The sequence below is a fragment of the Oncorhynchus gorbuscha genome, linkage group LG12 (genome assembly GCF_021184085.1).
Source record: "Oncorhynchus gorbuscha isolate QuinsamMale2020 ecotype Even-year linkage group LG12, OgorEven_v1.0, whole genome shotgun sequence".
NCBI lineage: Eukaryota > Metazoa > Chordata > Actinopteri > Salmoniformes > Salmonidae > Oncorhynchus > Oncorhynchus gorbuscha.
Window position 1 is genome coordinate 64,807,163 of NC_060184.1, and position 24,154 is coordinate 64,831,316.

The 24,154-nt window shown below is 43.5% G+C and overlaps 1 protein-coding gene across 1 annotated transcript; it reads left to right on the plus strand.

The window, feature by feature from the left end:
* Positions 1-10,078: 10,078 nt before the first annotated feature.
* Positions 10,079-23,546, plus strand: LOC123991238 (death-associated protein). The gene is made up of 4 exons (XM_046292626.1): positions 10,079-10,298; positions 12,430-12,535; positions 16,889-16,931; positions 23,200-23,546. The coding sequence occupies exons 1-4, from the start codon at positions 10,244-10,246 to the stop codon at positions 23,317-23,319; spliced, it is 324 nt and encodes a 107-aa protein (XP_046148582.1). The 5' UTR covers positions 10,079-10,243; the 3' UTR covers positions 23,320-23,546.
* The last annotated feature ends 608 nt before the right edge of the window (positions 23,547-24,154 follow it).

Below are 24,154 nucleotides of genomic sequence, written 5' to 3' on the forward strand. Positions count from 1 at the left end.
TATCTGGGGGGACCCACAAGCCGAAACACTTTTAAATTCTTGCGTCGAGCCATCCCGGATCCGGTATCGTGACTACAGCTTCAAGCTCATTACCATGACGCAACGTTACCTATTCATGAAAATCGCAAATTAAATTAAATGAATCTATTTGCTCTCAAGCTTAGCCTTTTGTTAACAACACTGTCATCTCAGATTTTCAAAATATGCTTCTCAACCATTGCAAACCAAGCATTTGTGTAACAGTATTGATAGCTAACGTAGTATTTAGCGTAGCATTTAGCGTTAGCATTCAGCAGGCAACATTTTCACAAAAAACAGAAAAGCATTCAAATAAAATCATTTACCTTTGAAGAACTTTGGATGTTTTCAATAAGGAGACTCTCAGATAGCAAATGTTCAGTTTTTCCTGAAAGATTATTTTTTTAGGACAAATTGCTCCGTTTTCTGCGTCACGTTTAGCTACGGAAAAAACCTGTATCCAGGATTGTGTAAATCTATCCACAAGCTCATGAGCATAACACAACGTTAACTATTCATGAAAATCGCAAATGAAATGAAATTAATCTATTTGCTCTCAAGCTTAGCCTTTTGTTAACAACACTGTCATCTCAGATTTTCAAAATATGCTTTTGAACCATAGCTAAACAAGCATTTGTGTAACAGTATTAGTATTAGTATTAGCCTAGCATAGGATTGCTTCTATTTCAGCATGCAACATTTTCCACAAAAAACAGAAAAGAATTCAAATAAAATAATTTACCTTTGAAGAGCTTCAGATGTTTTCAATGAAGAGACTCTGTTAGAAAGCAAATGTTCCGTTTTTACAAAAAATATTATTTGTGCCGACTAATCGCTCCGTTTTGTTCATCACGTTTGGGTAAGGAAAAAAATAATAAAAATAAGTCATTAAAACGCAAACTTTTTTTCCAAATTAACTCCATAATATCGACAGAAACATGGCAAACCGATGTTTAGAATCAATCCTCAAGGTATTTTTCACATATCTATCGACGATAAAATCCATCATGGCAGTTTACTTTCTCTTCTGAAGAAATGGAACGCGCATGGACCTACAAATTACGCAATAATTTCGACACAGGACACCGGGCGGGACACCAGGTAAATGTAGTCTCTTATGGTCAATCTTCCAATGATATGCCTACAAACACGTCACAATGCTGCAGACAATGGCGGGAAACGACAGAAAGCGCAGGCTCATTCCTGGCGCATTCACAGCCATATAAGGAGACATTGGAACACAGCGCCTTCAGAATCTGGGGCATTTCCTGTATGAAACTTCATCATGGTTTCGCCTGTAGCATTAGTTCTGGGGCACTCACATATAATATCTTTGCAGTTTTGTAAATGTCAGAGTTTTGTCTTTCCAAGGCTGTCAATTCCATGCATAGTCGAGCATCTTTTCGTGACAAAATATCTTGTTTAAAACGGGAACGTTTTTTATCCAAAAATTAAAAGAGCGCCCCCTATCTCGAAGAGGTTAACATAAATGATTGGGGGGTAGAGGGGACAAACCAAACTGTTCTGAATTGGGGGGGCATGCCCTCCCCCCATCCCCCATGGAAATTTCACCTATGGCATGCACATATGTGTGTGCACGCGTGGTGGTTCAGTCTAGAGGGTCTGAAACGAATATCTATTTCTGATTAAACAAAGATGAGCATTCAGCAGTGTGCCTAAGATACAGACAGACAGTCCTAACAACATTATGTATGAGAAACAGAATTCTAATCCGCTTTCGGAGCGAGGTAGGGAGAGAGAGAGAGATACAGAAAGTCAGACGGAGCAAGACAGAGGGAGGTAGCGAGAGAGAGAGAAGGGGGAGAAAGAAAGGGTAGCTGAGAGAAATGGGAGAAGAGGGGGACTAAAAGACGACAGCGGCAGAGAGAAGGAGGAGCCCAGACTGCTCTGTGTGATTCGTTTAGGGCCATGTTAGAAACCCTGACGGTTCAATTTGAGCTCTGCCTAGGAACCTGGCGTCGGACGCATACGATACGAATGATTCATGTTGCTGATGAGCTAAATACAAAACCTTTGGTGTGTGGAATAGCAACATGAATGGAGGAATAGTGGAAAACAGCCTTGCTATGCACCGCACCTAAACTCTGTAAGCTGTGACTGGCAGGGAATTGTTTGGACCTAAACAGTGGTTTTAGCCTGGTGTTCATTACATGCCAGATGCCACAGTAAAGGGGACAGATTTAGTAGGCCAATCATACCGCTATTACTTTTTGAATATGACACAATGAATATTTGTAAATGTCATCATTGTGTCCCTCCCTCTCCTCCTACTCCACACATAGAAGCACACACATCCTGTCAGATGGAATCTCCTCACCCTGAATGAAGCATGACAGTACAGTAGAGTGTTACCCATTGGAGACAAGGATAGACAGTTCCTCTTTACCGTTGCAGAATCTAGTCTTTGGTTTTAGCCTGCTGTGAAACCATACCCCCTACAGAGAGAGAGAGAGAGAGAGAGAGAGAGAGAGAGAGAGAGAGAGAGAGAGAGAGAGAGAGAGAGAGAGAGAGAGAGAGAGAGAGAGAGAGAGAGAGAGAGAGAGAGAGAGAGAGAGAGAGAGAGAGAGAGAGAGAGAACGTGTGTTCTTGTCAGATGAGGCATAGTCACTAACTTGTGACGTCCCCATTCTGTCTCTCTGTAAACCATCACAGAAAGAGCTTCTCCCAGGCACACAAACACACACACGCATAGCAATCGTTCTGGGACTTTGTGTTTGTCTTTAGCTGTGGTCACTAACCCCCAGCCACACACACACAGACAAACAGACCGACTGACGGACAGGACAGACATACCTCAGTGTAGTCTACCCACTGTTACCTGCTCTGTCTAGCACCACTGTTATCTCTCTGTCTACCCACTGTTACCTGCTCAGTCTAGGACTACTGTTACCTGCTCTGTCTACCCACTGTTACCTGTTCTGTCAAACACCACTGTTACCTGTTCTGTTTAACACCACTGTTACCTGCTCTGTCTACCCACTGTTACCTGTTCTGTCAAACACCACTGTTACCTGTTCTGTTTAACACCACTGTTACCTGTTCTGTCTACCCACTGTTACCTGCTCTGTCTAGGACTACTGTTACCTGTTCTGTCTACCCACTTTTAGCTGTTCTGTTTACCCACTGTTACCTGCTCTGTCTATCACTACTGTTACCTGTTCTGTCTATCACTACTGTTACCTGTTCTGTCTACCCACTGTTACCTGCTCTGTCTACCCACAGTTACCTGTTCTGTCTATCACTACTGTTACCTGTTCTGTCTATCACTACTGTTACCTGCTCTGTCTATCACTACTGTTACCTGTTCTGTCTATCACTACTGTTACCTGTTCTGTCTAGCACTACTGTTACCTGTTCTTTCTATCACTACTGTTACCTGTTCTGTCTATCACTACTGTTACCTGTTCTGTCTATCACTACTGTTACCTGTTCTTTCTATCACTACTGTTACCTGTTCTGTCTATCACTACTGTTACCTGCTCAGTCTATACCCTACTGTTACCTGTTCTGTCTATCACTACTGTTACCTGTTCTGTCTAGCACTACTGTTACCTGTTCTGTCTACCACTACTGTTACCTGTTCTGTCTATCACTACTGTTACCTGTTCTGTCTATCACTACTGTTACCTGTTCTGTCTACCACTACTGTTGCCTGTTCTGTCTATCACTACTGTTACCTGCTCAGTCTATACCCTACTGTTACCTGTTCTGTCTATCACTACTGTTACCTGTTCTGTCTACCACTACTGTTACCTGTTCTGTCTATCACTACTGTTACCTGCTCAGTCTATACCCTACTGTTACCTGTTCTGTCTATCACTACTGTTACCTGTTCTGTCTACCACTACTGTTACCTGTTCTGTCTACCACTACTGTTACCTGTTCTGTCTATCACTACTGTTACCTGTTCTGTCTATCACTAATGTTACCTGTTCTGTCTATCACTACTGTTACCTGTTCTGTCTACCACTACTGTTACCTGTTCTGTGTTACATTACTGTTGCCTGCTCTGTCTACCACTACTGTTACCTGTTCTGTCTACCACTACTGTTACCTGTTCTGTATTACACTACTGTTACCTGCTCTGTCTACCACTACTGTTACCTGTTCTGTCTACCACTACTGTTACCTGTTCTGTCTACCACTACTGTTACCTGTTCTGTCTACCACTACTGTTACCTGTTCTGTCTACCACTACTGTTACCTGTTCTGTCTATCACTACTGTTACCTGTTCTGTCTATCACTACTGTTACCTGTTCTGTCTACCACTACTGTTACCTGTTCTGTCTACCACTACTGTTACCTGTTCTGTCTATCACTACTGTTACCTGCTCAGTCTATACCCTACTGTTACCTGTTCTGTCTATCATTACTGTTACCTGTTCTGTCTACCACTACTGTTACCTGTTCTGTCTATCACTACTGTTACCTGTTCTGTCTATCACTACTGTTACCTGTTCTGTCTATCACTACTGTTACCTGTTCTGTCTACCACTACTGTTACCTGTTCTGTGTTACATTACTGTTGCCTGCTCTGTCTACCACTACTGTTACCTGTTCTGTCTACCACTACTGTTACCTGTTCTGTATTACACTACTGTTACCTGCTCTGTCTAGCACTACTGTTACCTGTTCTGTGTTACACTACTGTTACCTGTTCTGTATTACACTACTGTTACCTGTTCTGTCTAGCACTACTGTTACCTGTTCTGTCTAGCACTACTGTTACCTGTTCTGTCTATCACTACTGTTACCTGTTCTGTCTACCACTACTGTTACCTGTTCTGTGTTACATTACTGTTGCCTGCTCTGTCTACCACTACTGTTACCTGTTCTGTCTACCACTACTGTTACCTGTTCTGTATTACACTACTGTTACCTGCTCTGTCTAGCACTACTGTTACCTGTTCTGTGTTACACTACTGTTACCTGTTCTGTATTACACTACTGTTACCTGTTCTGTATTACACTACTGTTACCTGCTCTGTCTACCACTACTGTTACCTGTTCTGTGTTACACTACTGTTACCTGTTCTGTATTACACTACTGTTACCTGTTCTGTGTTACACTACTGTTACCTGTTCTGTCTATCACTACTGTTACCTGTTCTGTCTACCACTACTGTTACCTGTTCTGTCTATCACTACTGTTACCTGCTCAGTCTATACCCTACTGTTACCTGTTCTATCACTACTGTTACCTGTTCTGTCTACCACTACTGTTACCTGTTCTGTCTATCACTACTGTTACCTGTTCTGTCTATCACTACTGTTACCTGTTCTGTCTACCACTACTGTTACCTGTTCTGTGTTACATTACTGTTACCTGCTCTGTCTACCACTACTGTTACCTGTTCTGTCTACCACTACTGTTACCTGTTCTGTCTATCACTACTGTTACCTGTTCTGTGTTACACTACTGTTACCTGTTCTGTGTTACACTACTGTTACCTGTTCTGTATTACACTACTGTTACCTGTTCTGTATTATACTACTGTTACCTGCTCTGTCTACCACTACTGTTACCTGTTCTGTATTATACTACTGTTACCTGCTCTGTCTACCACTACTGTTACCTGTTCTGTGTTACACTACTGTTACCTGTTCTGTATTACACTACTGTTACCTGTTCTGTCTACCACTACTGTTACCTGTTCTGTGTTACACTACTGTTACCTGTTCTGTCTAGCACTACTGTTACCTGTTCTGTATTACACTACTGTTACCTGTTCTGTATTACACTACTGTTACCTGCTCTGTCTACCACTACTGTTACCTGTTATGTATTACACTACTGTTACCTGTTCTGTGTTACACTACTGTTACCTGCTCTGTCTACCACTACTGTTACCTGTTCTGTGTTACACTACTGTTACCTGTTCTGTATTACATTACTGTTACCTGTTCTGTATTACACTACTGTTACCTGTTCTGTCTACCACTACTGTTACCTGTTCTGTATTACACTACTGTTACCTGTTCTGTATTACACTACTGTTACCTGTTCTGTATTACACTACTGTTACCTGCTCTGTCTACTTACTTTTACCTGCTCTGACTAGCACTTTTAGTAAATGTATTAGGATCCTCTGCCAAGGCAGCAGATGCTCTTCCTGAGGTCCAAACGTGATTGGTCCTTCTACACACACACACACGCACGCACGCACGCATGCACGCACGCACGCACGCACGCACGCACGCACACACACACACACACACACACACACACACACACACACACACACACACACACACACACACACACACACACACACACACACACACACACACACACACACACACACTGATGAATTGAAATAGCATTGTTTAGATGAACACTCACACACCCGACTGGGAGGTCTGGACATTTTTTAAAAGCTGTATTCTCCCCTCTAGTGGTCATATGCAATAACAAACACATGTACACACACACACACACACACACACACACACACACACACACACACACACACACACACACACACACACACACACACACACACACACACACACACACACACACACACACACACACACACACACACACACACACACACACACACACACACACACACACACACAATCTAAAGGCATGGGGACCATAATACTTGTGAACATAAGCAAGCATTTAAAGGTAATTGTCGATTTACTTGCATGTGACAGAAAACTAAATTGAATCTGGTCCCATAAAATAACATGGCACACGTTAGCCCTTTGCTAACCTCACCAAGTGGCAGTGATTACATCCTGGCACAACCAGTTCAATTTGGAGACGTTGTAGGATGTATTCCAACACTTGTTCATGGATTCGTCCTTAACATCAGTCCAACATTATGCTCTGATAAGCAAACCAACTTGGCTATCACATCTGCATTGCTGTTTGGTATTTTATGCTGGGTTTCTGTACAGGACTTTGTGATCAGCTGATGTAAAAAAAGGCTTTATAAATACATTTGATTGATTGATTTGACTGACTGCTCTAATTGCTCCTTGTGTTTTGCCTAGTCCATGTAATTAACTCAGATTGTGGCATAATTCTGACCATAATCTTATCCTCCTGATTCCTGCTTACAAGCTGAAACTACAGCAGGAAGTACCAGTAACTCGGTCAATGCGGAAGTGGTAAAATGACACGGATGCTATGCCACAGGACTGTTTTGCTGGAATATGTTTCAGGATTCATCCAATGGCATTGAGGAGTATACCACCTCAGTCATCGGCTTCATCAATAAATTAATTGACGACGTTATCCCCACAGTGACTGTACGTACATATCCCAACCAGAAACCATGGATTACAGGCAACATCGCAACAAGCTAAAGGCTGGAGCTGCCGCTTTCAAGGAGCGGGACATTAATCCGGGCGCTTACAAGAAATCCTGCTTTGCCCTCAGACAAACCATCAAACAAGCCAAGCGTCAATACAGGAATAAGATTGAATCCTACTACACCGGCCCTGACGCTCGCCGGACGCCCGTCGGATGATCTGCAACTGGATCCTGGCCTTCCTGACGGGCCGTCCCAAGGTTAGGAAAGGTTAGGCAACGACACGTCTGCCACGCTGATCCTCAACATTGGGTCCCCTCAGGAGTGTGTACTTAGTCCGCTCCTGTACTCCCTGTTTACCCACAACTCTGTGGCCAAACACGACTCCAACACCATCATTAAGTTTGCTGACGACACAACAGTGCTTCTACACCTGCATTGCTTGCTGTTTGGGTTTTTAGGCTGGGTTTCTGTACAGCACTTTGTGACATCAGCTGAAATAAGAAGGGCTTTATAAATACATTTGATTGGTAGGCCTGATCACCGACAACGATGAGACGGCCTATAGGGAGGAGGTCAGAGACCTGGCAGTGTGGTGCCAGTACAACAACCTCTCCTTCAATGTGAGCAAGACAAAGGAGCTGATCATGGACTACAGGAAAGGGTGAACCGAACAGGCCCCCATTAACATCAATGTAATGGAGCGGGTCGAAAGTTTCAAGCTCCTTGGTTTCACCAATGAACTATCATGGTCCAAACACACCAAGACAGACGTGAAGAGGACACAATAACACCTTCCCCTTCAGGAGGCTGAAAATATTTGGCATGGGTCCCCAGAACCTTCAAAAGTTCTACAGCTGCACCATCAAGAGCATTCTGACCAGTTGCATCGCCGCCTGGTATGGCAACTGCTCGGCATCTGACCGTAAAGCGCTACAGAGGGTAGTGCGTACGGCCTGGCAGTGTGGTCTTGTGTTCGGCGCATGTGACAAATAAAGTTTGATTTGATTTGGAGGGGTTGAATCGCACATGAGACCCCACCCTTTGAAGTGTGGATGTACATGTAGTCTATTGGGTTAGTGTGTTGAAAGGGGACGTAGCCAACAGCTTGAAAATGTATAAAAAGGAATTTCTGCCTTGCAAACAAACACACTACTTTCGCCTAATGAACATATTTGAATTTTCATAATCAACTGCTTAGTCACAATACAGTATGTGTTATTCACTGGAGGAGGACCCAAAGTGTACAGTAGAAATAATTTGCTCTCTCAGTATCATCATACAGATGGCAGTATTGCAGTTTGAGTCGGCAGTCAATGTAGGAAGACTCTTCATTAGTATATACATGTAGGCCTACAATGTTTTATAGTTTATGCATAATTATAATCATTTTAATCGACCATCGAAGGACCGAGTTGGAACAGTTTTTTCCTGAGAAATAAAGCTTGATGCAAAGTGGGCTCAAACCCACGGTTAAAACGCACTCTCAATTACGAGTGACCGCTTTAGCAGTGGGTGCCACCTAGAAACAGTTAATAGTTCAATTAAACAATTAAGGTTGCGCTAATGATAACTTATATGACTCCTAGGCTTTTCGTTAAAACATTTTTACAATTTACGATAAACTTTCTTGGAAGGACCTAATTTATATTTTTCCCATAAAAGAACATGGATGTGTGCGAATCAGACGATATATTTGATAGGTGGAAGAAGAAGTTGTTCCAGGATCATGTAATCAGTGCCGCCTGGTGCTACTTGTACCACGTTATCTGATGGGACGAGATAGAATTTAGCGTTTGGTCACATCCAAGTAAATCAAACATTTTAATTGCCTGACTCATTTTGTGCGTAAAAACATGTGGTGCGTTCAGTCCACAACCCAACCCCTCCCCGTTTTTCAACTGGTCTTTCAGTACAGCGTCCGTTTCCGTTCAATTGTACGTTCCAGAACGTAAAAATGTGCTGAATGGTTTAACTTTAAATGGGTGCTTATGTTCACATGTATTGACACATTTTGTTGATGTTATGAATTAATCAACAACATTGTTCTACAAAACAAGGAAAGAAGGACAGCATTGACCTCCTAGCCTTTTGATTGGACATCAACACCTTGACACCTCTCATAGGACTACAACACCCTCTGGACAGGGGGAATAGGTGTTATAGGATGTCTTCGCTACTGTCAGAACCAAACACTGACACACACCGAACACACGCACAGATGCCCACACTCACACACACACTGACTAGATGATTCCCTGATTTTCAGGGGTGAAATTATAATTAATTTCTTCCTGGTACGGGACCTCCTATATACCTGCTATATATCAAACATATATCAAACATTTTTGTTTGGCATCATTGTAAATAATACACTGTTCTTAAATGACTTGCCTAGTTAAATAAAAATATCTGCCTTGGCAAAGTATCTGTGTTCTCATCGAACCACATAGCATTTTTGGAGCGAAGGCTATAACGTTACCACCCGTTTTCAAGTACATTACTTCCCTATTCATGCCTCTGACATGTGCTAATGATTAAAAAAAGTGGTATAGTAGCCTACAGTGTTCTTGACATGTTGCTTTAATTATTGTGATAGGCCCATGTTTTTACCGGTATGGCGTACCCTCACTATTTATTTTGCCGGGACGCCTTACCGGACCGTACATCATTTTACTTTGACCACTGTTGATTTGATTTTTCCATGGAAAATTCTTTATTCTGGCACTAGCCCCGTTCCGTACCTACCCTACACCACGTAAGACTGAACGTGACTTTCCTATTTGCTGATATTTTCTCTGTCCTCATCATGCCCCGTTGCCAAACAAAAAAGCCACGTTGACGAACTGGACTGAAGTCTACTGCTGCTGTTTTCCCCAGAAAAATTGATCTAAACGAGCGTTTTTCACTCTTCCGAAATATATCAATTAGATTACAGATGTCTTCGCCTCCGAAGGAAAGAATCGAGACCAAAGGAGGACATCTCCCGGCTGGTATTAAACCTTATATTTATTTTTACAGCTCAAACATCGCTTTTGTTTTCATGGTTCAACTGACATTGTATCACTGCATACGCATTAGGCCTATGTCAATAATTGTGTTGGACAACGTTAGTTAGATACACACACTACTCAAGTAGCTAGACTAACATTTGTGTGCTGTAGAACGACATCTGAAAGCTTACGAAATATTTTGTTGTTGTTGCCTGCCGCTAAGTCTGATTTCCCTAATTACGCATTACGCCTGTACATTGAGATCTAACGTTGTGCATGTTGCCAATGTTTTATTGCCGGTGCGCCATCAATCCTAGGCCTGTATCTTCTATTGTGGCCTAGTTAGTATAGTGGAAGCTACCGTATGAAGCCTGGGTGCCAGTCTGTTTGGTTGTCATTCCATTTATTGCTATAGGTTTGACATGACAATTCCATAAGGAGTTGGCAAGAGAGCAGAAACAGAAACAGACTGGCATCGAGGCTATTTAGCTAAAGTCTATGTGGGGATCTGATAACAGTCCTACGGAGTAGCCTACGTGGACATAGAAAGTAGGGCACATAGCCATAACGGACTAAATATTACAAGTAGCTACTAGCTAATGTTGCTAGGACTGCCAGGTGGTGAAAAGACATGCTCTCATTAGTAGGATATGCCTTGTCTTAAAATACTCTACGGGTGTTGTCATACAATTTTTGTTAATTTAGTAGGGTTCGCTTAATTTTTTGTCCAATGTGAACATTCCAAAGGAACTCAGACCCCTCGAGTCCCAGAAGCGAAACGAACTGAGACCGAGAGGGGCTCTGAGTTTGGTTTGCTTGAAATCCTCAGTCCGGTTTTCCTTTTTTTTTCGGACAATGTGAACACAAAGCTCCCTATGTCCGTTTGTCATTATTCCAGCACCGCACACTAGTCTACTGCAACACTGTTTCCCCTCCATAACCCCTCACACTAGTCTACTGCAACACTGTTTCCCCTCCATAACCCCTCACACTAGTCTACTGCAACACTGTTTCCCCTCCATAACCCCTCACACTAGTCTACTGCAACACTGTTTCCCTTGCCATAACCCCTCACATTGGTGTCACAATTGAGAGAAGATTTTGTGGGTTCGGAGAAACTAAACGTGTTCTGTTTTGGGATATTGATTAGCAATTGTCAAGGATGCACAGAAATGCCAAAATATGAGTTTTTAGGTTATTTGTTTACAGTATGTGATATATAGGCTAAGAGAGCTTCATAAGATGTTTATTGATTGTGGAGTTTGAATAGTGTGAAGACAACAGGGTACAAAAATAGATTGTAGCTCTTACAACATTCAATTACAGCATTATTTAATCTGCAGTTATTCTTTTGCTATTTATTCTATTACTATTAACATGTCAATATTATTGGCATCTTCTGATTATGATGATTGGCATCTTTTAACTAAATGCAATTTCTTTGCTTCCAAAATGTAAGTAGGCATATAGCTTTCTGACCAGATGGAATGACTTTTCCTGCACATTGTAAAAACCCAGAGTGCATTGAGTGAATGTTGGAAAAAGATCTTGGTTCCTTTCTAAACAACCACAAAATAGTTGGTTGGGAACTGGCAGAAGAGTTGAGTCCTCATTCAAGGGCAATGTGAATGCGAAGAGAACAGAGTTCTTTAGTGTGTTTTTTTTACCCCAGAGTTCACGTTAATGAGGACTGAGATCGGTTATTTTAAAGAGGAATATATGTGAATACCTAGGTATTGTTTTTGACCAAGTCCACCTCTTCTGCAGGTGGGCCTGTAGCCTTCTAGGCTATCTGACTGTCTGAGGTTCATTTTACAGCTTTGGCGAAGGGATTTTTTTTTTGCGCCTCAGCCTTTTGTCCACACTACCCTAATGCAGCGTTTCCCAAACTCTGTCCTGGGGAACTGCATATTTTGGTTTTTGCCCTAGCACCAGACTGATAAAAATAATGCACGTTTGATGCTGAGTTGATTATTTGAATCAGATGTGTTGTGCTAGGGCAACAAAAGCCAAATGCGCAGCCTTTGGGGTCCCCAGGACCGAGTTTGGGAAACACTGCCTAATGTGTGTAGGTGTTAATGTATAACAGTGATAAAGATGTGTGTTGATGTGAATTCATTGTGTGTGACAGTGAAGGCAGGGGGGATGAGGATCGTGCAGAAGCACCAGGGAGCAGCTCCACCTGAGCCGCCTCCTGTCAAGGACAAGGACGACGAAGAGTTTGTGGAGGAGCCTAGGTAACACACAAACACACAAAATAGTTTTAAAAACAATGGAAAAGTGGAGCGTGCATATGTATTCACTCCTTTTGCTATAAAGCCCCTAAATGAGACCTGGTGCAACCAATTACCTTCAGAAGTCACATAATTTGTTAGATTGCACACAGGTGGACTTTAAGTGTCACATGATCTGTCACATGATCTCAGTATATACACACACACACACATCTGTTCTGAAAGGCCCCAGAGTCTGCAACACCACCAAACAAGGAGCACCACCAAGCAAGTGGCACCATGAAGACCAAGGAGCTCTCCAAACAGGTCATGGACAAAGTTGTGGAGAAGTACACATCAGGGTTGGGTTCTAAAAAATATCTGAAATGTTGAACATCCCACAGAGCACCACTAAATCCGTTATCAACAAATAGCAAGAATATGGCACCACAACAAACCTGCCAAGAGAGGGCCGCCCAACAAACCTGCCAAGAGAGGGCCGCCCAACAAACCTGCCAAGAGAGGGCCGCCCAACAAACCTGCCAAGAGAGGGCCGCCCAACAAACCTGCCAAGAGAGGGCCGCCCAACAAACCTGCCAAGAGAGGGCCGCCCAACAAACCTGCCAAGAGAGGGCCGCCCAACAAACCTGCCAAGAGAGGGCCGCCCAACAAACCTGCCAAGAGAGGGCCGCCCAACAAACCTGCCAAGAGAGGGCCGCCCAGCAAACCTGCCAAGAGAGGGCCGCCCAACAAACCTGCCAAGAGAGGGCCGCCCAACAAACCTGCCAAGAGAGGGCCAGGCAAGGAGGGCATTAATAATGGAGGCAGCAAAGAGACCAACGATAACCCTGAAAAATCTGCAAAGCTCCACAGCAGAGATTGGAGTATCGGTCCATAGGATCACTTTAAGCCGTACACTCTACAGAGCTGAGCTTTACGGAAGAGTGGCCAGAAAAAAAATAAGCAAACATGTTTGGTGTTCGCCAAAGGGCATGTGGGAGATTCCCCAAACATATGGAAGAAGGCACTCTGGTCAGATGAGACTAAAATTGATATTTTTGGCCATCAAGGAAAACGCTATGTCTGGTGCAAACCCAACACCTCTCATCACCCTGTGAACACCATCCTCACAGTGAAGTGTGGCGGCAGCAGCATGCTGTGGCAATGTTTTTAATTGGCAGGGACTGAGAAAATGGTCAGAATTGAAGGAATGATGGATGGCGCTAAGTACAGGGAAAGTTTTGAGGGAAACATGTTTGAGAGATTTGAGACTGGGACGGAGGTTCACCTTCCAGCAGGACACTGACCCTAAGAATACTGCTAAAACAACACTTGAGTGGTTTAAGGGGAAACATTTAAATGTCTTGGAATGACCTCGTCAAAGCCCAGACCTCAATGAAATTGAATCTGTGATATGACTTAAAGATTGCGGGACCCATCCAACTTGAAGGAGCAGATTTGCCTTGAAGAATGGGCAAAAATCTCAGTGGCTATATGTGCCAAGCTTGTAGAGACACCCCAAGAGACATGCAGCTGTAATTGCTGCAAAAGGTGTCTCTACAAAGTATTGACTTTGGGGGGGGGATAGTTATTTTTGTCTTGCTTGTTTCACAATAAAAAAATATTTCGTATTTTTGAAGTGGCAGGAATGTTGTGTAAATCAAATGATACCACCCCCCCCCCCACAAAAAAAATCTATTTTACTTCCAGGTTGTAAGGCAACAAATAGGAAAAATGCCAAGGGGGGTGAATACTTTCACAAGCCACTGTACCTGCACACATATACAGTTGAAGTCAGAAGTTTCCCTACACCTTTAGCCAAATACATTTAAACTCAGTTTTTCACAATTCCTGACATTTAATCTCAGTGAAAATTCCCTGTCTTAGGTCAGTTAGGATCACCACTTTATTTTAAGAATGTGAAATGTCACAAATAGTAGTGAATTGTTTTTTTCATCATATTCCCAGTGGGTCAGAAGTTTACATACACTCAATTAGTATTTGGTAGCATTGCCTTTAAACTGTTTAACTTAGGTCAAATGTTTCGAGTAGTCTTTCACAAGCTTCCCACAATAAGTTAGGTGAATTTTGGCCCATTCCTCCTGACAGAGCTGGTGTAACTGAGTCAGGTTTGTAGGCCTCCCTGCACACTCACGCTTTTTCAGTTCTAACCACAAATTCTCTATAGGCTTGAGGTCAGGGCTTTGTGATGGCCACGCCAATACCTTGACTTTGTTCTCCTTAAGCCATTTTGCCACAACTTTGGAAGTATGCTTGGGGTCATTGTCCATTTGGAAGACCCATTCGCGAACAAGCTCTAACTGATGTCTTGAGATGTTGCTTCAATATATCCACATAATTTCCCTACCTCATGCCATCTATTTTGTGAAGTGCACCAGTCCCTCCTGCAGCAAAACACCCCCACAACATGATGCTGCCACCCCGGTGCTTCACAGTTGAGATGGTGTTCTTAGACTTGCAAGCCTCCTCCTTTTTCCTCCAAACATAACAACGGTCTTTATGGCCAAACAGTTCTATTTTTGTTTCATCAGATTAGAGGACATTTCTCCAAAAAGTACGGTCTTTGTCCCCATGTACAGTTGCAAACCGTAGTCTGTTTTTTATGGTGGTTTTGGAGTAGTGGCTTCTTCCTTGCTGAGTGGCCTTTTCAGGTTGTCAATATAGGACTCGTATATGTTTGAGGCTATACTTTGTTTGAAAAATGCGTGGTGCTTCATCCCCCCCACTAAGATCTGCTCTGGGTCTCGACTGTTGAGCAATGTCTGTTTATCCAGGTGAAATATTTACACCACACTGTGTGTGTGTGTTGCGTTTACCTCTGTGTGTACTCTCCAAAACCTGTTGAGCAACACGGTGAGAGTTTTGTATAAACGTTCAAACTGAGCTGTGGCTCTCGCTCCTCTCTTTGGCCGGTCCTTGGGAGCAAGCAGGAGCGAAAGAGGTTTAAAGTATTGGCTTACCCTATGCCCCAGCCTGAAGAGGGAGGTTGCCATAACAGCTCCTGCCCCGGGTCCTCTGGAGAGATCAGAGGCAGCAGTGAAAGTGCCCGTGTGAAATGCAGTAGAAATCCTCTGATGCGGTCATCTTGGTTCTTACCCTGGCTCTGGCTTCAGTCGCTCATTTCAGAGCAAGGTTAGTGTGTGTCCTGCGTGCATGCCTGTGTCCACTCTGAGAGCAGGTGGATGCTGTATAGCAGCCAGTGGAGCGAGGTCACCAAGGGAATGCCTGTCATATACAATTTAGACCTAGATGGAGAGATGGGAGGAAAGGGAGAGAAGTTTACAGTAAAGGCAACAGAGCATCGCCATAAGCACTTCCTGTACACAGCCTGAGGGGCGTGACCAACCCTAACTCTGAAGCTCTTTTTTTCATTTTGCGTGCTCTTGCTCTCCCCCACTCTTTCTCTCTATCCCTCTCTCTCCCGCTAGCATTTCGCTACACCCGCAATAACATCTGCTAAACACGTGTATATGACAAATACAATTATTTCTCTTTATCCCCTCTTTTTGTCTCTCTTTCCCCTCATCTTGTCTATCTGCACTCCAGACGACTGACTGTGCCTCAATCCTCTAATCTAAGAGGAACTTGTTTTCTCACTGATTAAATTGCTCTCATACCAGTATAGTTAGATTGTAATAACATGTTGACATTACTTGAAGATAACGTTTAGGCTACTTTAAGTGAAGTACTCCAATACAGGTATACTGCAGCGAAGTGGGCCTGTGTCTGTCAGTCATTAACGTCTTGACAAGGCCGCTGGTGTTATACCAAGGACGCTAGCGACTTTATGTAGGTTACCTTAATTGTGTATGCTACGTTAAGTCTCTCTGCTGCCCTGCCCAAACCTCCAGAGGTAGAAGCTGAGGACAGCTTTTCACCTCCGGTAATGGTTCTGCTGTTACATCAGACAGGACTCGTTTCTCATGTCAAGGTCCATTTCCATCTCGGATCTCTCTCTCCCCTCCCCTCATCACCCCCCCTTTCCTCCCTCTCCCCTTTCCTCCCTCTCCCCTTCTGTGTGAGTTGCAGTGTAGAACCAGTCCAGTATTAATGATAGTCATTTAGCAGGGTGGCAGGCAGATCCACAGCATCACAGTTCTGTGAATGAGCTCACGGAGGTCTCTTTCTCTCACCGTCCGTGTATGTTTGTTGAATTGGATCAAACAGAAGCACTTTCTGTTCCTGTCTTTTATAACCCCCTGTAAGAGAAACTCCAGAGTTGATGGTCAGTGTTTCTGACATCGACACGGGCATACATTCATCAGGCATTTCATCTCAACAAAATGTTATCATGTCTCGTCAAATAATTGACATTGAGGTAGGAGTCTGATGTTTAACCCCTCTTTCTGTCTCTAGCCCACCAAAGCCCACTGTGGTCGTGTCAGGAGTGGTTACAAAGGTAAGACCAGTGTGTGTGTGTGTGTGTGTGTGTGTGTGTGTGTGTGTGTGTGTGTGTGTGTGTGTGTGTGTGACCCACCCAGATGTCCTTGACAGGGTCCGATGGGGCAAGACGGCTCCTAGCGTCGTGTTAGCACTGAACACAGATTGTTGGAGAGAGATAACAGATATCACCTCAGACTGGATTCTTCACCAACGCACACACACACTAAGCTTAGCCTACCCTAGGATATTGCCATTTACCCCCACCCTTTCCATTCACACCATGCTTACCCCCATCTAAGCTCACCCTCTGGGGTCTCTACTTGCTCTCTCTGTACATCTAGGCTTGCCTTTTTATTCTCTATTTGTCTGTGCTGCCATACCTGCAGGCTGCGACAGCCTTAAATAAAGCCTGACGAACCAGGGGGCAGCTGCCGAGATTATATTCTCCCACTGAGATGACCTGAGAGAGGGGTTCTACATCTCCCTGATCAAGTCTAACCTTACTGCCTCAGATTTACATTGGTTGAGGTTTGGTAAACTAAGTTCCACTCATTTATATTGCATTCCTATGGAGAGAGAAAGAGATGTCTCACATACTGTACATCTCTCTCCACCTCTCATTCCATCTCTTAAACACACAAATACATTTCTCTATAGCACACACATTCTCAATCACTCTCCCTCACACTGATACACACCCTATCCCTTCCTTTCTCTCTCCCTCACGCTGATGCACACCCCATCCCTTCCTTTCTCTCTCCCTCACGCTGATGCACACCCCATCCCTTCCTTTCTCTCTCCCTCACGCTGATGCACACACCATCCATTCCTTTCTCTCTCCCTCACGCTGATGCACACACCATCCCTTCCTTTCTCTCTCCCTCACGCTGATGCACACACCATCCCTTCCTTTCTCTCTCCCTCATGCTGATGCACACCCCATCCCTTCCTTTCTCTCTCCCTCACGCTGATGCACACCCCATCCCTTCCTTTCTCTCTCCCTCACGCTGATGCACACCCCATCCCTTCCTTTCTCTCTCCCTCACGCTGATGCACACACCATCCCTTCCTTTCTCTCTCCCTCACGCTGATGCACACACCATCCCTTCCTTTCTCTCTCCCTCACGCTGATGCACACACCATCCCTTCCTTTCTCTCTCCCTCACGCTGATGCACACACCATCCCTTCCTTTCTCTCTCCCTCACGCTGATGCACACCCCATCCCTTCCTTTCTCTCTCCCTCACGCTGATGCACACCCCATCCCTTCCTTTCTCTCTCCCTCACGCTGATGCACACCCCATCCCTTCCTTTCTCTCTCCCTCACGCTGATGCACATCCCATCCCTTCCTTTCTCTCTCCCTCACGCTGATGCACATCCCATCCCTTCCTTTCTCTCTCCCTCACGCTGATGCACATCCCATCCCTTCCTTTCTCTCTCCCTCACGCTGATGCACATCCCTTCCTTTCTCTCTCCCTCACGCTGATGCACATCCCTTCCTTTCTCTCTCCCTCACGCTGATGCACATCCCTCCTTTCTCTCTCTCCCTCACGCTGATGCACACCCCATCCCTTCCTGATGCACACACCTTCTTTCTCTCCCTCACGCTGATGCACACCCCATCCCTTCCTTTCTCTCTCCCTCACGCTGATGCACACCTTCCTTTCTCTCTCCCTCACGCTGATCCCTTCCTTTCTCTCTCCCTCACGCTCATGCACACACCTTCCTTCCTTTCTCTCCCCTCACGCTGATGCACCATCCCTTCCTTTCTCTCTCCCTCACGCATGCACACATCCTTCCTTTCTCTCTCCCTCACGCACACACATCCCTTCCTTATATATTTATATACATTGCCATCCTAGTTTGATCTTATTCCACTGTGTGTGAGTGCTTGCGCTTGCATTCCCGTCCATATATCCAGAGGTTTATATAGATAATGTAACCTTCCATCTGGTCTCCCTACTGCACCATAATATCAATCCATGCATTTATTTATTTCTGTTTACATACAAACCAAGATAACATTGACTAATTTCCAGGAAAATACACCACATAGATTTCCTTATAGAGATTAGGATGTATGCTAGTGACCTAGAGAACTGATACAGGAGTTTTATTGTACCAGCTCCAGTGGACTGTATAAAGGGGTCTGAGTGGTGTCATGCCCAGATTCAGGCCTCCTAACCTGGATAATGTCTGCCACACCCCTGGCTCCCTTGGTCGTAGGTCTTTCAGATCTATAGGAGTTATGGTCTTAAACTGAAACATTCACGAATATACATTGCACAACATTAGATCGCATGCATGCACAGACACACAGATAAGATATGTAAAAGTGTGTGCGTGCATGTGTGTTGTTGTGTGTATTCTCTATACTGCTGTGTTAGCATTTCCTAGAGATTTGAAGCTGGTGAGTCATTCACAGCCAGCACAACTCTTATCTATCAGATATTATGACCTACACTGTTACACACTACAGTACTCTTCTGGAACGCTACACAATTCTCCTGGGGGAGAGCGGGAAAGGGAGTGAGCGGGAGACTATGAAGAGGGGCAGTTTGTTTTTATGACTTCTACTTTCATCCTCTGTCTGTAGGTTGAATCTGATCCTCACCCTATGGTATTAATGGACTTGTGTACTAACCCTTCTCTTTTTATTTAAACTATGCAAATCAGTGAAGAACACAATGACTGCCTACCCCTGCCAAACTAACCCCGGACGACACTGGGCCAATAGGGAGGCGCACAATCAGAGAGAGAAGACTGCCAATCAAGTTCTTTAGTCTTAACTACAGCACTACATGTGAAGCAATGGAGTGTAAGAAGTAAATTTGTTTGGTGGGATGTGGTATCGAAGGGAGGATGTTGGGATGTGGTATCGAAGGGAGGATGTGGCATCGTGGTATCGAAGGGGGATGTGGTATCGAAGGGGGGATGTGGCATCGTGGTATCGAAGGGAGGATGTGGTATCGAAGGGAGGATGTGGTATCGAAGGGAGGATGTGGTATCGAAGGGAGGATGTGGTATCGAAGGGAGGATGTGGTATCGAAGGGAGGATGTGGTATCGAAGGGAGGATGTGGTATCGAAGGGAGGATGTGGTATCGAAGGGAGGATGTGGTATCGAAGGGAGGATGTGGTATCGGGGGAAGGGGAAAGAGGATGTGGTATCGAAGGGAGGATGTGGTATCGAAGGTTCTAGGATGTGTCTGAAGGGAATGTGGTATCGAAGGGAGGATGTGGTATCGAACCCTTCTCTTTTTATTTAGGATGTGGTATCGAAGGGAGGATGTGGTATCGAAGGGAGGATGTGGTATCGAAGGGAGGATGTGGCATCGTGGTATCGAAGGGAGGTTGTGGCATCGTGGTATCGAAGGGAGGTTGTGGCATCGTGGCATCGGAGGGAGGTTGTGGCATCGGAGGGAGGTTGTGGCATCGGAGGGAGGTTGTGGCATCGGAGGGAGGTTGTGGCATCGGAGGGAGGTTGTGGCATCGGAGGGAGGTTGTGGCATCGGAGGGAGGTTGTGGCATCGGAGGGAGGTTGTGGCATCGGAGGGAGGTTGTGGCATCGGAGGGAGGTTGTGGCATCGTGGTATGGAAGGGAGGATGTGGCATCGTGGGCTGAGTTCATGGAACTTCAGATCGAGGGTTTAGACCATGTGGGTAGACACTCCTGGGACACTCCTCCATTTGAATTCGATCACTTTTTTGACAGCAATCCCTTTTTTTGATTTAAACCACTTTCCATACGTCTGCCCATGGAAGAAGTGGTCAAAGCTCAAAGTTAACACGTTTTGCATACCCCACCCTAACATGAGACATCCATGTCTTCATCACTGGAAAAGGTTGAGTTTGATTATAATTTGAAAGTATACAAACAGTTATTTTTACTTTCTTACATTGTAGAATAATAGTGAAGACATCAAAACTATGAAATAACACATATGGAATCATGTAGTAACCAAAAAAGTGTTAAACAAATCAACATGCAGTTGAAGTTGGAAGTTTACATACACCTTAGTCGGAAGCTATACTGTTACACTGGCAACTAAAGTGCCTATAAGAACATCCAATAGTAAAAGCTATATGGAATACAAATGGTATAGAGGGAAATAGTCCTATAAATACTATATTAATTACAACCTAAAACCTCTTACCTGGGAATATTGAATATTCATGTTAAAAGGAACCACCAGCTTTCATATTCTCATGTTCTGAGCAAGGAACTTAAACGTTAGCTTTCTTACATGGCACATATTGCACTTTCTTCTCCAACACTTTGTTTTTGCATTATTTAAACCAAATGGAACATGTTTATTTATTTGAGGCTAAATATATTTTATTGATGTATTATATTAAGTTAAAATAAGTTTATTCAGTATTATCGTAATTGTCATTCTTACAAATACATTTTAAAAATTGGCTGATTAATCGTTATGGGCTTTTTTTGGTCCTCCAATAATCTGTATAGGCGTTGAAAAATCATAATCGGTCGACCTCTATTCTGTATACCCCCCTACCCTGTCACAATTGATTGACTCAAACGCATTAAGAAGGAAAGAAATTCCACAAATGAACTTTTAACAAGGCACACCTGTTAATTGAAATGCATTCCAGTTAACATGAAGCTGGTTGAGAGAATGCCAAGAGTGTGCTAAGCTGTCAAGGCGACGGTGGCTGTTTTGAAGAATCTCAAATATAAAAAATATTTGTTTATTTGTATAACACTTTTTTTGGTTACTACATGATTCCATGTGTTATTTCATAGTTTTGATGTCTTCACTATTATTCTATAATGTAGAAAGTAGTACAAATAAAGAAAAAGCTTGAATGCGTAGGTGTCCTAAAACTTTTGAGCAGTTGTGTGTCGGGGGGGTTTAAACCTTTTTAACGTCATTTATCTAAAAATGGGTAAACCTATTTATATTTGTATATTTGTTTGTTGTAGCTGAGTTTGTGTTGTGCCTGCCATCGGTTCAGACACAACATGCTCTTAAATACAGGCTGGGTGTCATTTCAATCATAGAAATAGAATTCATATAATTGACCTATTCCTTCAGACCACTGCAATTGAACTAGTACACCATTTTGAAATTGAACTGAAATGTTTTCCTTCTAATTACTAACATAATGATGGCCACCGGTCTACTTGTTGCTGAATGTCAACTTTGAAGTAAATGTTCATGTCTATTCTATTATCTATATTTATATGATTTCAATAGGTTTCCTATGGAAGATTGACAGTATAATTTAAAACAGATATTCCCATTCAAGTCGGTGTTCTATGATGTGTGGACTTCCATCTTTGTGATTCCTTTTGAATGTCGAAATTGAAATTATATTCCCACTTGAGTACGTTTATCAGCCGAAACATCTCACCCACCCTGTATTCAAGAGCGTGTTGTATCTCAACCGATGGCGAGCACAACATAACCTCATATGATGTCAAATAGGTTCTAATCTACAACATTATTTTTTGATAGTTTACCTATTTAAGGTTACATTTTTACTTTAAAAAAAAATATATATATATATATATATATATATATATATATATATATATATATATATATATGTATGTATATATATATATATATATATATATATGTATATATATATATGTATGTATGTATGTATATATTAAATTGACAACCCTGTTTGTAAGCTTTTAAAATGATGTCAATCTCAGCCGTTTATCTTCTCCAGTGATGAAGACATGGATGTCTTATGGCATGGCGGGGAATGCAAAATGGCTCAACTTTCAGCACCTTTTATCTCTAAGGTCCAAAGGGTCACGTTCTGAGGACTTCTACAATGGGAAAATATGTATGGAAGGTTTCGTTCAAATCAAAAGGGGTTCAGTCAAAAAGTGATTGAAATCAAATGGATTTACTCTCCTAGGTCTCTGTACTGGATTCTACTGTGTGTGTACACACACACACACACACACAGCATCCCTGTGGTAATTAATCAGAGAGCCAGAATATTTAGAATAGACTGGGGGTCAAACAGATCTGCACACCAGGAGAGACTGCGTGTAGTCATACAAGTGATAGACACCACACACAGGTGCTGCTGGATGCTTGGAGGAGCACTAAGGCCAGTGTGATGTATTGAAGCTATAGGGCTCTGACTAAAAGGCCTGTAGTCTGAGGGCTGATCAGCTTGAGGAAAATGTGTAGATATGTGTGTGTGTGTGTGTGTGTGTGTGTGTGTGTGTGTGTGTGATCACCTTTTGTACTGTAACACACCTGTACTAAGTGGATGTGTGTGGTTGTGTTCTTAGGGTGATAAGGACTTCACCCCGGCGGCAGCCCAGGTAGCTCACCAGAAGCCCCAGCCGTCTGTCACCAAGATGCCCCAGAACCAGCACCTCACCCAACAAATCCACCAGCCCCGCAAGTGAGGCTACCGCCAAGCTTACCATCCCTCCGCTAACTCTGCTACAGTTGGCCCCACAAGGCGCCAGCAATCTTCCCAGACACAGCTCTACGGTCAGTTTTGTATTTACCCCCCTCCAATGGTTAAGGATTTGAGGAGGTGAAACTGATCCTAAATCTGTGACTAAGGGCAAGCCAATGCAACGCATCATCAATGAACCACATCAGCCAACCTATCACAGCAGCCTACCGACCAACACAACAACCACAAACCAATCAAAGAACTGGACAACCAATCAATTAAGCATGCAACCAATTACCATAAGTGCTCAGGTTACCAGGGAATCCCCAGTTAAGCATTCCATGTGATCCCACTCTTCTCATACTTGGGTTATTATACTGAACAGAAATATAAATGCAACAATTTTGTCCTCGCACTGTTAAATGCGTTTATTTTCAGCAAACTTAACATGTGTAAATATTTCTCTGGACATAAGATTCAACAACTGTGACATAAACTGAACAAGTTCCATAGGCGTGACTAACAGAAATGGATTAATGTGTCCCTGAACAAGGGGAGGTCAAAAGTAAGTCAGTATCTGGTGTGGCCACCAGCTGCATTAAGTACTGCAGTGCACTTCCTCCTCATGGACTGCACCAGATTTGCCAGTTCTTGCTGTGAGATGTTACCCCACTCTTTCACGAAGGCAACTGCAAGTTTCCAGACATTTCTGTGGGGGAATGGCCATAGCCCTCACCCTCCGATCCAACAGGTCCCAGACATGCTCAATGGGATTGAGATCCAGGCTCTTCACTGGCCATGGCTGTCTTGCAGGACATCACGCACAGAACGAGCAGTAT